The 17,431-nt window shown below is 36.2% G+C and overlaps 1 protein-coding gene across 2 annotated transcripts in view; it reads right to left on the reverse strand.

Annotated features, from left to right (window-relative positions):
- Positions 1-888: 888 nt before the first annotated feature.
- The window catches only part of cpne7 (copine VII), a 50,552-nt gene continuing 34,009 nt past the window's right edge, over positions 889-17,431 (reverse strand). The window contains exons 12-16 of one of the 2 annotated variants that reach the window (XM_084404418.1): positions 12,422-12,476; positions 10,499-10,550; positions 7,730-7,863; positions 4,946-5,182; positions 889-2,037 (exon numbers count right to left, since the gene is read on the reverse strand). In XM_084404418.1, the coding sequence (XP_084260544.1) occupies positions 1,897-2,037; positions 4,946-5,182; positions 7,730-7,863; positions 10,499-10,550; positions 12,422-12,476 (619 nt within the window). In that variant the 3' untranslated portion in view covers positions 889-1,896. Of the gene's footprint in view, positions 2,038-4,647; positions 5,183-7,729; positions 7,864-10,498; positions 10,551-12,421; positions 12,477-17,431 lie in introns of those variants that run through there. The other variant, XM_084404417.1, reaches the window with a different exon arrangement.

Genomic DNA, 17,431 nt, shown 5'->3' on the forward strand with positions numbered 1-17,431 from the left:
CCGGATCTGGGCCGACACTATGTTGCTGTCTGGGCTGTTTGGTTGTACGTATACAATGTTAGTATTTGAGGTCATGCATGTACTGTAGAATTGTACAGCCATCCATATTAGACATGGCTATTGTTCGTAGTCAACCTGCTGTAATGTCACGTGTCACTGAACATCTGTGCAAGTGCCACTGCACCCAAACATAAGAATGAAGACAGCACTTTACATGTATTTTTTGTCACTTTTTATATTCACTTTGCCTGCATTTTGAAAATTTCAAATGAAAACTTGCTTAACAGCTAAAATGTGTTTCACATAATGTGGCTACCCTTGAGAAAAATAGGTACACTTTATCATACTTTTTTTTAATGTAATGTTTGAGGACACTTAATCACATCTTATTTACAGTTAAATGAAAATTTATCATAGTTTTAATTTATATTAAAATCAATTAGTTCAACCTAAGAAGTAGGACTTAAGTAGGACTTAAGTACATCTTTATATGTAATTTCGTAATTACTTCTGAAAGTATAGTGAATTACTATTAAATTATAGTCAATTAAAATATACTTTAATATATGTCATATATTTAAATATATTTGTAATAAAGTTGCAATTTAGTACATTCTAAATATATTAACTTCAAAGGTAACTTTTCATAACACGCAACAGTTCAGATTAGAATCAAGCACTTTACATGTGCTTTAGTATGTTAGTGAACACTAAAGCTTTTTAAGAGATTCAATTTGAAAAGTTCTTTAAAGTAAAACTTTTAATTTGATATTACAAAGTGTACTTTTTAAAAGTGTACTTAAGTGTGTTAAACATTCATAAAAGTGGACTCTCTTTAAGTACACTTAAGTGGCCTTTTTTCATTAATATTATATAATATTTTTTTTAACATACTTTTAAGATTTGAAGTGCAGTTTCAAAACAATGGGGGAAGACTTCATTCATAGGTGAAGTGAGTTTACGGCGGGACTATGTGTTTGGCTATCTGTCCTGTATAATCAGGCTGGTTTCATTTTCACCAATCAGATGTGTTTGTTATGGGATGCTAACAGATGCATTCAAGTTAGACATAATGAAATAAAACAGATTTCAAGGGTCTCAAGATACGTTTTTAAAAGGTATTATCCCGAAAAACAGCTATTTTTTACTTGACGTAGCGTCTTAAGAATGCTGATGGCGTAATATGCTTAAAAAACAGCATGTCTGCATGTCTATGGCTGTTGCACCGGTACTTTAAAGGCGATGGATTTGAAAACACAGGTTTTCCAAGTGGGTTTCACCGTGCATATAGTCAAACAGCGCTCTGTCAGCATGCTAATCAAAGCACCGCCGCTAAAATATTTAAACGTTGACCTGACTGACCAGTCAGTTGATGACCATTCTCACACCCATTATTTTTACATCAAAATGATCATGATTTTAGCTATGAAATATGCTTATGTTTCTCTTTCAGTCAATGTACATGCAATTATGTATAGAATAATTCTTCATATTACATTGTACGATTGTGGCCAGTTCTGTTCCAGTTCTCCAGGAGTCCAGAAATGAAAGGAGCCCACAGGCAGTGAGAGCAAAGTCTTGGAAAGCTCTTAAGGGCGTACAAAACAGCAGAATGCAGAAGTGGCCTTGTGCAGTTGAAAAGAGTCAGCGGGGATCAGAAGGCCTGTGGTGCTGATGGGAATCCAATGTACTCCAGTTTGCATGCTGAGGGGGCAGTCATGATGTCAAGGGTAAGATCGGCCATCAAGATCCATACCGTCAGTCGTGTGTAAACACCTTATGAATGAACAAAATGTAGTCAATGTACTGTGTGTTGTGGTAGAGCAGCCCTGTCCCAGCTCTCACTCTCTTTGCTGGACCGTTGAGGAGTAAAGGGCTTGTCCGGAGGTTTGAGTGTTATTCAGGTGTGTTGGCGATGGAGTTGGGGTTTGAATTCATCACTGGGTTTATGGGTGGTATGGCCTTGTGACTGAAGTACTCCACTACCTGTTTTGGCACCTCCGCTAGGACACACTTTGCCAGTGCAGCTGGTGAAGCCTGCAAAAGTTACACTTTTATTGGCCTCAGTGAGAGGGAAAAACATTAACAATAATGAAAAAGAGCAAATCAACCACATTCATGGTAAATTGTGTCCAAACAAAGGGATAAGGCAAGTACAAATTGCGATTTAAATTGTTTGGTGGAGAGCCAAGCAGCAGGCTGGTGAGAGTATTTACACATTTTTAATCCTCGCTTCTCTAAAATTATTGTTTTTTTGTGTTTTTTTCATGTTTACATGTGTGGAGGGAACAAACCGCTCTTGTGGAGAGAACTGTGGAGCTCTAAGAGATATTTCTGCAACACTGGCATATGCTGGTTCGCCTCGCTGCCTGCATCATTCACCAAAGCACCACATCATTTATGCAAGGCATCCGTTGCTCCTTTTAGTTTTCAAATCTTAAGGCCATAAAAAATATTACAATGTATTACAATTTGTCTGTGAAGGCCTTAAAATTCAGACAGACTATAATTTTATAACTAATTTTATTGGTCACATTTTGTATTAGGTTTCTTTAACTACTATGTACTTACATACAAAAATTGTGTTCATGTTATATTGCAAAACACGACTACACTTTATTTTGAGGTGTCCTTGTTACAGTGTAATTGTACAATAAGCTACTGAGTAATATTATTATGACAACATGTACTTACTTTAGGGTTAGGCTTAGGGTTTGGTTTAATGGTTTAATGGTTTAATCTTGACTTTATTTCTCAGAATATGCAACATTACATCTCACACTTGCACATTTAATTTCACCGGCCACTTTCTTAGGTGCACCTGTTCAACTGCTCATTAACGCAAATATCTAATCAGCCAATCACATGACAGCAACTCCATGTATTTAGGCATGTAGACATGATCAAGATGATCTGCTGAAGTTCAAACTGAGCATCAGAATGGAAAAGAAATGTGATTTAAGTGACTTTGAACGTAGCAGGGTTGTTGGTGCCAGACGGGCTGGTCTGAGTATTACAGAAAATGCTGATCTACTGGGATTTTCAAGCACAACCATCTCTAGGGTTTAAAGAGAATGGTCAGAAAAAGAGGCAATATCCAGTGAGCGGCAGTTCTGAGGGTGTAAATGCCTTGTTGATGCCAGAGGTCATGGAGAATGACCAGAATGGTTCCCGCTGATAGAAAGACAAGAGTAACTCAAATAAACACTCGTTACAACCGAGATCTGCAGAAGAGCATCTCTGAATGTTCAACACATCAAACCTTGAAGCAGAAGAGCATCTCTGAACGCTCAACACGTCAAACCTTGAAGCAGAAGAGCATCTCTGAACGCTCAACACAACAAACCTTGAAGCAGAAGAGCATCTCTGAACGCTCAACACGTCAAACCTTGAAGCAGAAGAGCATCTCTGAACGCTCAACACGTCAAACCTTGAAGCAGAAGAGCATCTCTGAACGCTCAAGCAGAATAGCATCTCTGAGCGCTCAACACGTCAAACCTTGAAGCAGAAGAGCATCACTGAACGCTCAACACGTCAAACCTTGAAGCAGAAGAGTATCTCTGAAGGCTCAACACGTCAAACTTTGAAGCAGAAGAGCATCTCTGAACGCTCAACACATCAAACCTTGAAGCAGAAGAGCATCTCTGAACGCTCAACACGTCAAACCTTGAAGCAGAAGAGCATCTCTGAACGCTCAACACGTCAAACCTTGAAGCAGAAGAGCATCTCTGAACGCTCAACACGTCAAACCTTGAAGCAGAAGAGCATCTCTGAACGCTCAACACGTCAAACCTTGAAGCAGAAGAGCATCTCTGAACGCTCAACACGTCAAACCTTGAAGCAGAAGAGCATCTCTGAACGCTCAACACGTCAAACCTTGAAGCAGAAGAGCATCTCTGAACGCTCAAGCAGAATAGCATCTCTGAGCGCTCAACACGTCAAACCTTGAAGCAGAAGAGCTACAGCAGCAGAAGACACACCGGTGTCACTCCTGTGAGATAAGAACAGGAAACTGAGGCTACAATTCACACGGGAAACTGGACAATAGAAGACTGGAAATACGTTGCCTGGTCTGATGGGTCTTGATTTTTTGCTGCTACATTCAGATGGTCAGGTCAGAATTTGGCATAAACAACATGAATTGGATCCATCCTGCTGTGTCTCAACGGTTCAGGCTGCTGGTGCTGTAATGGTGTGGAGGAGATTTTCTTGGCACACTTTTGACCTCTTAGTACCAATAGAGCATCGTTTCAGCACCTCAGCCTACATCAGTATTGTTGCAGACCAAGTCTTTATGACAACAGTGTTCCCATCCTCTGATGGCTACTTCCAGCAGCATTATGTGCCATGTCACGAAGCTCAAATCATCTCAAACTAGTTTCTTGAACATGACAGTGAGTTCATTATACTAAAATGGCCTCCAAACTCACCAGATCTCAATCTAATAGAGCACGTTTGGGATGTGTTGGAACGAGAGATTCATATCATGGGTTTGCAGCCGACAAATCTGCAGAAACTGCATGATGATATCAAATAACCATGGACCAAAATCTCCCATGAGGAATGTTTCCAGCAGCTTGTTGAATCTATGCCACGAAGAATTAAAGCAGTTCTGAAGGCAAAAGGAGGTCCAATCCGGTACTAGCATGGTGAACCTAATATAGTGGCCAGTGAGTGTACAGTATATCTCAGTGTGATTTCTTATTTTTATTATTATTATTTTTATGTAATATATTTACTCTGTGGTGGAAACAGTCTTATATTACAATTAATAAAATTATATTACAATTTTGTTTTTGTTTTTTTTAAGAAAGATTTTTAAATGTTTAAGTTTAATTCTGTATATACACAGATACCCTATTTCTAAGATGCAGGATCTACAGGAGATACAGGATCTATAATAACACTTGTATTTGCAAATTCCCAGTGACTGACAAAAACTGACCGTTTTAAAGTCTCTGAAGGGCACAAACTGGACGATGTCCCTCAAGACGGGTTCCCCTTTGGGTGAGCGCAGGACTCCATCATCTCCATCGAGGATCTGCATGTCCGTGAAGTCGGCGTTTCCCACTCCTACTATGATGATGGACATAGGCTGGTAGGAGGCCCGAACAATGGCCTCCCGTGTATCGGCCATGTCTGTTACCACCCCGTCTGTGAGGATCAGCAGGATATGATACAGCTGGCAGAGAAAAGGGTTGTTGTCAGGCATTTTGTTTCATTTTTACTATGCACTGTTATAAACATGTCTGGAGCTCATCCACTAAGCACTTAATTTCAATGAAAAATGGAAATGAAAATTCTGTCATTATTTACTGAGCCCCGTGTTGTTTTAAACCTGTAGCCTATTATGTTTTCAGTGGAACAAAAAATCTTTTTTTGTGGATTTTTTGCCCCCCACAAAGTGCAAAAAAAATCTATCAAATTCTTCTTTTGTGTTGTAAAGAAGGAGTTTGGGTTTAGAAAAACATGAGGATGAGTAAATAAAAACTGAATTTTAATTTATAGGTGAACTGTTCCTTTAAATGCCTTGATAGTAATGAACAGAATATTAGATACATTCTAAAACAGGCAGTCACTAGGCTAAAATTGGCAATATTTACTGGCCTGAACATCCCAGGGGTCCGGCCAACATTAAACATGCAAAGTCTACAGTTTGAATGAATGGCCTGGTTTCTGAACACTGATCTCACTGAGCTCATTTACTGTAAAACGATCACTTTTGGGGAAGGGGTTATCAAGTTTAATAATAGATGAAGATCATCACAAGGACATAGTGTGTAGAAGACAGCAATGCAATAGAGCAATGCATAGGAAATTGCTAAGCTTGAGGGCAAATATTTGACCCGAAACCATGTTAAGTGACTTAATATAATTCTAAATTGATTGTAGCTGCGTTAATTACCAAAACAGCCCTCAAGATAATCAGCTAAAGGTTTTTATTTGGACCATGACTAAATTTCTAAGGTTATGTGCACAAACCAATGACAGGGGGAACAAAAGGATAGTCAGAGGCAAATTCATTAAACCACTTTAGACCTGCATTTCAGAGAAAAATCCTATTTTTTTATTCACATTTCACCTATAGTCCAGAAACTAAATGCATATTTCATCGTGAATATTTACCATTTTTTTTAATTAACTTCTTCCTCCTTTGAAATTAATTCCTTTCAATGAAAGGAGTCTTTTCAATGCAAATTTGTAAAGGGTAGAAACCATCACTGCTATTTGCATGATGAAATTAACACTCCAATATTATTGCTAGGGACTCAAAGCCAAATACCTCACTTAGAAAGGCACAAATAATGAACTCTAATGAACTAATATTATTGAATAATATAAGCTGAAAATATTCGCACAAGGATAAATTAGTTTTTTTTAATGACCATCTAATATTCAGCACAATGGCGTGTGCGTAAAGCCGGTGTGACTAAGGCCTTGTCCACACTAATACGGTTTTATTTGATAACTCATTTTCTCTGCATTTTGGCCTTCCATCCTCACTGAAACGGTGTTTTCGTTCTGCGAAAATTGAGCTTTTTGAAAACGTTCTCCCAGTGGATACATCTGAAAATCTTTGTGGACTGTGAAAACTGAGGTATTCGAAAACGATGGCGCATGTTTAGTCATGTAATGCATATTGCACCCATAGAGAGCTATGTTTATACTGGTATTGTGCCTGTTATGTGCTATTCACTTTCACACTGTTGCTAAAGATAATGTTATTTTGTCCTCTCTTTATATCTCAGTTCTGCGAAGATGACAAAACAATTTACTCGCAATTGCCGTCCTGAGGCAAAACATGAGAGCAGTCGCGTTTTAGACCAAACGTATAGTGGTGACTGAATGCGACCTGGATGCAATGTCTGCTAGTTGACATGTTGCATGTATATGCAATAAAAACAGTTGCATCTAAAATAGAGTTAAAATTTTGTTTACTGTTTAAACCCTGTCCACATCTGGTTTTATCAGAATATGGATACAGGCAGATAAATATACAGAAAATAGCTTCACCGCACACCCTGTTTATTTTAAGGTGTCCGTGTTACAGTGTAATTACACATTTAAGTACAGAGTAATAATACTTAACTACATGTACTTACTATATGGTAGGGTTAGTATTAGGGTTTGGCTGGTTAGTTGCATGCATTTTATTTTATTTATATTAATATAGTAACTACATGCAATGTGTAACAAGGACACTGTAAAATAAAGTGTTATCCACACCCTTAATTACTGCCCATAGAAAGCTGGTGGTTAATGTCATTTAATTTTTAAAAGGATGTTTGTGTACATTTGAGTGATTATGGCACTAGTAATTCATCAAATAATGAAGATGCATGCATCCAGACAGATGCAGTAAAATACACTTTGACCATTTTAAACTGCCTCACTGGGGACAAAATGGTGCAGAAAATTCACTCAGAAATTGCTAATAAATTTCACAGGTATTTACGACTCGGCAAGTAATGCATTGAAGGAAACATGACATTTTGAAGAAGAGAGACTGGTATTTTCTTGTAAAACGTACTCTAGTAATCTTTGTTTTATCTACAATTTTGAAAAATAATTTTTACAATAATCTTACAGTACTTCCAATGGCAACACTTTCGTGGCCGTGTTTTCACCATTACCTGACTGCATGATTCCTTTAATGATTCCAGTGTTCATTTTTATTGCATTTCACCTTCAGTGCTGTACCATAAACAGCCACTTTAAAGATACTCACAGAAGCGTCTTTGATGGGTTCTTTCCCAGCTGCCAGTTTAGCTATTCTGTTGATGATGGGAGCCACATTAGTGGGACCGTAGAGCTGGATCTTGGGCAGGCAGTTTTGGTAGGCTTCCACGACCCCCTGGATCTCTGATCAGAGAGAGAAGGGGACACGGCTATCACTTCTGTTCTGGAGGCTTATTTGTATTTCTCTCTCGGTCTCTGCGGGTTTCTGAGAGCAGTGCTGAAGTATTGGCAGCGAAAGCAACAGATTTTGAGATCAAATCAGTGGACAGACTGAGTCGGAACTCTTCATCTTTTGCAGAAATGTGAACGGACTGAAGCAAGCCCAAAATTTCCCACAGTCTTCACACATTCTCTTTGAGTGCTAAAGGAATTTTTCACTCATAAATTAAAATTCGGTTATTATTTACTCACCTTCATGTCGTTCCAAAACCGCATGTCTTTTCTTCTTCCGTGAAACACAAAAGCAAAAATGCTGAGCAATGTTATGTACGCTCTTTTCCATATTATGAAAGTAACTGGGGTCTGAGTTGTTAATGAGCATTATAAAAATATATGTGTGAGGAACAGTCTAAAATGTTGTAATCCCTGCTAGAAGAACATGGAAGCTGGTTCAGTCAACACTATCTCACGTCCAGTTCGTACGAGTGAGTATGAAGTGGCTAATTCGTACGAATTCGTACAATTTGTCTAAACCCTAGTGATAGGTTTAGGGGCGGGGTCAGTAGCCGCGTTTCCATTACCCTTCAAATTGCGCAAATTGAAATTGCGAATTGAAAACACGCCCAATGGAAACACGTCAATTTCGCAAAAACTCCCATTTATCGCAAAAAAGTTTTTACGCTCGCATGAGGTGGTTTTTCAGGCAATTCGAAAAAGAAATATTTCGCAAAACTGCACTGGAAACAGTTTTTGCGCATTTACAGGTCACCTGACGTAGATGATGCGGTGTGTTTGGACAGAATACGAGACAGAGTTCTTTATTAAATTCATATAAGACAAAATAATTACAGGAATAATGGATTCTAAACCTCAAATAAATGCCACAATGAAGACCTCGAAGCAGATATGAGGGAGAAACACCCAGAAACACCTCATATGTGCCACTCACAAGTATAATAAGGGTCGTTCCTTACCATTAATGCTTGGAAAACATCTCCTTCAATTAATTATAATGGCCAGTGCACTGGCTGGGATATACATAATCCTACCAGTGTCCGTTGCCATGGTTTTTGGAATGATTTTACTTATCGTGAGAGGAAAAAATTTAGTTTTAGTCGCATAACATCGGTTAATGGAAACGGTGTCATTTCGCAATGGTTTTTTGTCGACATTTAGAAAAAAAATCGCAAAAGTTTTGCGCAAATCTGTAATGGAAACGCGCCTAGTGATAGGTCACTAATTCATACGAATTCGAACGAATTAGCCACCTGAGATTGGGTTGGTTCAGTCCAGTCATCAGCTGGATATTAGTTGGTCCAAAGACCAGCTTAACCACCTTGACCTGGTATGACCAACTGCTTTGTTGCTGGCCCAAGATCATCTACCATGACTAGCTTAGACTAACTAGACACCAGCTACCAGCTTCCAAACAAAGTTAGCAACTTAAAGTTGAAGTATGTGTTAATGACACATAGCAACACAGCTAAAAGTATTCCTAATATGTGACCCTGGATCTCAAAACCAGTCATAAGTCGCACGGGTATATTTGTGGCAATAGCCAACAATACATTGTATGGGTCAAAATTATAGATTTTTCTTTTCTGCCAAAAATCATAGGCTATTAAGTAAAGATCATGTTCCATGAAGATATTTTGTAAATTTCCTACCGTAAATATATAAAACATTTATTTTTGTGAGTGAATGCGGCACAATCGCGAACATAAATGGAGAACTTTAAAGGCGATATTCTCAATGTTTCGATTTTTTTTCAAATAGTTGTATCTCAGCCAAATATTATCCTATCCTAACAAATCATACATCAACGGAAAGCTTATTTATTCAGCTTTCAAATGATGTATAAATCTCAATTTCAAGAAAATGACCCATGTGACTGGTTTTGTAGTCCAGGGTCACATATGTACTTTTACTGAAAGCAGCCTACTTTTACCTGTTAAGACATGCCTTCACAAGCACCCATAGGAGCTGTATTTGTGATGTTTGGGTTGGGAGAGGCGCGAAAGGGGTGTTTGCAAGGTTGTACATTTTTGTAATTCCGATAGGTACCACTAGTGTTGCAGAAACTACATACTCCACCTTTAAACTATGATTGTCCTGCAGTTCCATTCACACATATGCCTGTTGACAGATTTACCATGCCATGATTGGTATGGTGCATGACGCAGGTCTGATGTCAATGACGATTGGTCACGTCGCATTGGCGTCACTATAACATTGAGATCAAACTTACTCAGCCTTAAAGGCACGTCATATTTGAAAGGATGGTGAGAGCAGAGGGAAAGATTTTCTTGTTCCTCACACAAAGATGGCATCAGATGGATTCAGGAGAAAGTCGTATGGGACCACTTTTATGAAATGTTTAAAGTGCCTTATTGAAAAGAATGGCCATTCCTCAACATTTCTCCTTTTGTGTTCCACGGAAGAAAGAAAGTCATATAAAGTCGGAAACGTCAATGAGGGGATTTGTGACTGAACTTTTCCGATAACTGTGACAACAGCTTCAGAAACATCACATCAGGGTGTCTCTGAATTCAGCTCCCATGAGATACTCACTAAAATGCAAATTGCCTGTCACTCTTACCTTCGCATTCATCATCCTCCGGGTTGAAATTGATGGCAAAGTCATGAGACACCTGTAGTTTGGAGAAGAAAACCAAACAGAAAGGTTTAGCGTGCTTGTACACACCTGGTTTCTGGTTAAAAACTGTATTTCTGCTGTTAAAAGATAGCAATAAATCATGCAGTGCTTGTTGGTCTTATTTGCATGTTCCTAAGAAGAATATTTTCTGCAACACTATGCATGAAATGACCCGATGATGATGATGATGATGATGATGTTAAAACAAAATAGCATCCTCCCTACAGATTTTCCATTGTAATCAACAACCACTGTGAAACCCCTCTAGTACTTAGCACAAATTTCATTGAAATTGAATTTCTTTTGTTGACGACGACATTCTGAAAATAACTGTTATTGTTACATTTCTTTGAAAAGGAAATAGACCTGATAGTTAGTGGACTGCAATCTGCCTGAACAAACAGACCATAAAATGAAATCCTGTGATAGTTTAGGGGAAGACTTTACAAGCTGTTATTATTCTGATTTTATATTGTTCTGTGCGAATAACCAATTTTTACTGTAAAGGTTGGTATTTCATGAGAGAGAGAGAGTCTGTAAATAAAAATAAAAATGGTTGTGACTTACAACTTGTGAGATAAAGGTTGTGGCCTACACTGATAATGGTAGATACTTCAACATTTACAAACTATACACCAACTTTGTGAAAAAGAAGTGCACTTAATTGTATTGAGTGTGCACTTGCAGTGTACTTCAAATTTTAAAAGTACAAGGAAATAACAAAAACTGCACTTGCAGATAATATAATATTAATGAAATAAAAGGCCATGTACTATGTTTCTTAACACAATTAAGTACACTTTTGATCATGTCAAATTAAAAACATTTTAAATCATTATGTTTTAATAATATTTTGTCATGCACTTATTTTGATGCGTTGACTACCAAACTAAAGAATAATAAAGGACTTGATTATTTACTGTATTTCTAGAGCGTTCTTTTATATAACATTAAAGTAATTATATTTTAAATGTACAAAAATAGCGGTTACACTTTATTTTTAGGTGACGTAGTTACATTGTACTTAAATAAGTACTGACTTTGACTACATGTACTTACTATAGAGGTAAGGTTAGGGTTTGGTTTAGGGTTAGTTACTTGTAATTATGCATAATTTACTGTTATTACTATAGTAACTACATGTAGTAACGTGTAAATACGTCACCTTAAAATAAAGTGTTACCAAAATTGCAACTTCATCATCATTACAAATATGTGACATTACAAATATATTTAAATACATGACATACAAGTTTCAATAGAAATTACATCAAAGTATATTTTAGTTTACCATAAATTCTTTCAGTATTCAGCATTTTAACCAAATATACAAAAATATTTACGAAATTACATTTTTAGATGTACTTCAGTCCTACTTAAGTGTTTTAAAAAACACTCTTAAGCATTTAATATCATTTCGACATTACATACATACATTTTTATTTATATGCAGTTAAGTCTCCAAAATACATTATATTCAAATCACATTTAAGTATCTTTTAAAGTATATCACTTCTATAATTACTCTTTTTTTAAAGTATGCTAAAGTGTCCTTTTAACAAGGGGTATTTGTAATTTAGTTTCTTGTAATTATGCATAATATACTGTTATTACTATATTAAGTACATTAAACACGAATAAGGACATTGTAAAATAAACCTGGTCAAGAAAGCATAATGTCTTTAAGCTCACTAATGTTATATTGTCTGCAAAGTACAGGTTTTTTTTCTTCTTCTTTGTTTTCAAAATATACTTTCCAGATTTGAAGTACACTATAAATGCACAATCAATACAATTAAATGCACTTATTTTTCACAAGGGACCACATAATATATATATATAATATACAAAAAAAATTCTTTTTACCTCATAATTAGGTGGAATCCTTGCCCCAAAGCCCAAAGCAGAGAATCGTTTGTCACTGTGATCAGATAAAAATATTCATTAGTAAATAAAACAGCAAATAATAAATGAGTTAAACAACACTTTCTACATATGTGCGACTCTTAGGTCCTTTCTGAAATATTTTATTCATCAAATTACACACAAGGCTTAATTTGAACAAATACCTCACTAGCTTAACAAGGTTCAAATATCAATACGGCACTCGGGTGAACATGGTGAGATACTGCTATGGGCAGAGGTGTGTGTGAGATCATCGTGTTGAAGGAATGAAAGAGACTCCAGAGAGAGAGGGGAAGACACAGACTCAGCAGGACAGCAGATTCACACAGCTGGTCGACATGATGAGAGGAAGCAACCACAGAGCAGAGACATGAGGAACACGATCACCTCAGGCACACAGCTAGTCTTTCACTCGCTAATCAAAGCTAGATGAGGGAGCACCGTTCTGATAGCTGTCACCACTCATGATGGACAATCAATGACACCTGATTTGAATGAACCCCAGTTGAGGCAAGTCTGTGGAGCATGCAACAATTTCATACATTCTCTGGATAAAAAAAAAAAAAAGTGAGTGCACAAAACTTTTATCCATAACTGGCATTCATAGCAAACAGAATGTAGAATTGCAATCTCCGTATAATACCAGTCTTTAAATGCAAGATATTTAAAGTGTACGTGAAGTATACTTGCAAAATTTCCACTTTAGCACAATCAAATATACTTAAGTATATCTTTAGTTGAACTTCAGCACTATTTCCAGATAACTAAAGTATATTAAGTACGAAATTTGTTGTTCCAATTTAGCATACTTTAAGTATACCAGTTTTGTATACCAAAATAAAAATGTCATGGGTATTTATTTATATTAAGTACATAAATATATTTGTAGTATACTTGGCATAAAATAAATGTATTAACATTTTGGCATATTCATTTTTCACTGGGGTTTTTGTTTTCAAAGAACTGTAGATAATTGATTGCAGATAATATAATATTAATGAAATAAAAGGCCAGAGAGTCCACTTTCATGTATGGAAGCTTGTTTCCGCCACAGAATAAAAAAAAAAAAGGTAATTGCGACTTTTTATCTCACAATTCTGACTTCTTTTTTTTTCACAGTTGCGAGATATAAAGTTTTTTATATTTGATATTTGTGAGATATAAACTCGCAATTCTGAGGGAAAAAAGTCTGAATTGCGAGTTTATTTCTCACACTTATATTATAATTCTGACTTTATATCTAGCAAATAAATAAAGTCAGAATTGCAAGATGTAAACTCGCAATTGTGAGATAAAAAGTTGCAATTATCTTAAAAAAAAATTTATTCTGTGGTGGAAACAAGCTTCCATATTCATGCGTCTTAAACTTAAGTACACTTATTTTTAACGTGTTGACTAACATACTAAAGCACATTTAAAGTACTTTATACTTGACATTACATTTAAGGTTAATATATCTTAAATGTACTCAATTGCAACTTCATCATTACAAATTAGTAAATACAGATATTTTTAATGCATGACAAGTTTCAATAAAAATTACATTAAAGTATATTTCAGTTTTCTACAAATGCTTGTCAGTAACTTCAGCACACTTTAGCCATATTTCAAAGACAATGGAAACAATAATATAATAATTACATATAAAGATGTACTTCTTAAGTGGGTTGAAAACAGCGCTTAAAGTTCAACTAAGTGCATTTAATAGAAATTTAAAGAATAATACATTTTCATTTAATTGCAATTGACATGCAATTAAGTGTCTGAAATCATTACATTCACATATTTCCTAAAACGCTAAAGTGTACATCTTTTTCACATGGGTCCTTACAGCAGATCTCGTGACTCTGAAGTATGTGGAGCATCAATGCAATCTGTCTGAAGAAACCTAGAGCAGAACTCTGGACCCGTGTGTGGCTCAGCTGATTCCCCTCACATTTACATGTTTGCTTGCCTGAAGACATCATGCTGTGACGGCTATTGAGAATGTTCCTGATCTATGAAGAGGAGTACACTAATCTCTAGCATGATGCAATCTGCATCTCCATAATCACATCATAGCTCAAGTTAATGTGAGCTATTGAGCTGTGGCTTGTTTACCATAGTGAAGAAAGGAGAGATTACTGAGATACACCCATGAGAAGACAACACAGAGACGAATGTTACATCTATCCTGACTTACTAAACCCATTGAAGCCCAGCAGACAAATAAAGTTTACAAAGTCTGTGATAACTAGAGATGTTTTAAAACAGAGTATGACTTTAAAAATAGCTTTGAGTTACACTTTATTTCATTAATTTCCAATTTATGTCCAATGAGCAGGCATGCATGCAAATTTGTGCAAATCAGTTTGAAAATATGCAAAAAAAGTGTATCAAATTCCCAAAAAACAGAAAATCCAGAATGTGATTTCTGTGGGTCAAAGAGGCAAATTTGTTCTTCATGAGAAGAGTTGGTGTTATATTTCAAGTCCGTAGCTGAAATGGGTCACTATGGGTCATTTAATATTTTTACATTCCTGTTGCTAAGCAACCACAGCACTTATCCATCCCATAATTGAGACATAGCCGCAGAGATGATCTGCATCACTGTTATTATAGTATTTTATTTTATTTATTTATTTATTCATTTCAGTTAATGTTTATTTTATTTCAAGAAATAATTTTTTATAGCTTTAGTAATAACTGCAGTAATAATCTGCATGCAAAGTGTGCCTACTTTTATACAGTCACACCCGTTTAATAAATTTTAAAGTCCCCCTGTGGTGAAAATCCAGCTTTTAATGTTGTTTATATGTCAAAGTGGTGTTTTTAATATGCTTTAAGACAAACCATGTGCAAATTCATGTCAACACATTTTCTGAGTATTTTCTAAATGTGAATCAAAGGCAGTCTCAAAAACATGGTTTGAAATCGCTGGTGTTTCTGATGCCACAAACTACCCTGTAACCAATCAGGTCAACGTGTGACCATCAATGAGTGGATCTCTGAGCTGGTGTGAGTGAGTGGAGGCGGGGCTATTTTGCATAATTATAGAACCATGTATACTAAATGAGGCAAGGGTGTAGAGTTATCAAGCTAGTTTAAGGCATGAAGAATTTTCAAGGAAAAAATGTTTAAATATGTAATTTTGGTGATCAAAGATGAGTTTTAAGGGATAAAATAATTGACTACAGGGGTCTTTAATAATATAAATATAAAATCCTCCAAAAGCCCTCTGTGCCATATTTCAACACTCCAAATGATTTATTTTTGTGCTGTATCCATGAGCATGATTTATATGTATGATAAAATGATGCCTGACATGCTAAACACTCACACATCCGTGATCGCGAGGCAAGCTGTTCCGACAACTGTGGCTTCTTCCCTCATTGCCAACTGCTTTACAAATGAGTTAAAAAAAATAGTGCCTTCTCAGCTTCCCAAAAGCATTCAGCTTACTCATAGGCCTCTGTGAAACTGGGTCACAAGGGGTGCATCCATATTATTCAGGCATATTCCATTTACTTATTCCAATCACTTGCATCCTTAGGCTACTCTCATTCAGCATTCTGATTTAAAACAATAGCTTCCCTCCAACTTTTTAAAGTCGTGCTCAAAAGTTTACATACCTTGCAGAACCTGCAAAATGTTAATTATTAAAAAAAAGAGGGATCATTCAAAACGCATGTTATTTTTTTATTTAGCAATATCCTGAATAAGATATTTTAAATAAACTGTAAAAAAAAAATCCCCGTAAAAAAACGGTAAAATTCTGGCAGCTAACATAAAATTACATAAATTTACATGTTTTTCATGTAATTTTACACAGGAAATGTACATTTGCAGTCTATTTCTGTAATTTTAATTTCATTTAAAAAATACATGAAAAATCTGTAAAATAAAACAGTAAAATTCTGTACATAGTCCATAAGACAAAAACGAATAGATGAATTTATAAAAATAACCCTGTTCAAAAGTTTACATAGCCTTGATTCCTAATACTGTGTGTCATTACCTGGATGATTCACAAATGTTATGCTTGTTTTGTAATGGTTGTTCTTGAGTCCCTTGTTTGTCTGGAGCAGTGAGATTGCATATTTGAACCCTTTCCAGAAGTGACTGTATGATTTTGAGATCCATCTTTTCACATTAAGGATAATTAAAGGACTCAAACACAACTATATTAAAAAGGTTCAAACATTCACTGATCCTCCAGAAGGAAATATGATGCATTAAGAGCCGGGGGGTGAAAACTTTTGAACAGGATGAAGATGTCAAAATTTTTCTTATTTTGTTTAAAAATATTTTTTTTTCATTTAGTACTGCCCTTCGGAAGCAACGGAAGATACACATGTTTCCTGGAAGACAAGTTAAGTACAATTTACCTTGGTCTTCAAATTCAAAAAGTTTTCACCCCCCAGCTCTTAATGCGTTCTTCTTTCTGGCTTTTTTGTCTTGTGGACTATATGTAAACATCTTTTATGTAAAATATCTTATTCAGGACAGTACTAAATAAAAAATAATATGCATTTTGTATGATCCCTCTTTTTTTTTTTTTTTTATAATGAACATTTAGCAGATTCTGTAAGGTGTATGTAAACTTTTGAGCACGACTATATGTGGATGCACCAACATAAATATCAAGCACCGTTGTTGGTTATGGTGTCTCTCAGGCATGTCAGTTGGAGAACATCCATCATGCCGTCCACAGAGGCACAAATGGTTCTAAAAGCTGAACAATTACGAAAGCAAGAGCTTTCCTTGCTCTCCCTCTCCCTCTCCCTCTCAAGTCAGTACATGAGGAGAAAATGTTTTTTTTTTCTTTTTTTCTCAGCACTTTTTTCAAGGCTCCCCCGAGAGATCACATCCACACATCTCCAGCAGAATCTGATGAGGGCAGTCAGACTGCCACCACCGTCCAGTCTCAAACCAGAAGCAGGGACACACTTCTGTAAAAGGACTAATCCTGCTTTTAATAAAAGCCCAAAG

The sequence above is a fragment of the Rutilus rutilus genome (genome assembly GCF_951802725.1).
Source record: "Rutilus rutilus genome assembly, chromosome: 3".
Classification (NCBI taxonomy): domain Eukaryota; kingdom Metazoa; phylum Chordata; class Actinopteri; order Cypriniformes; family Leuciscidae; genus Rutilus; species Rutilus rutilus.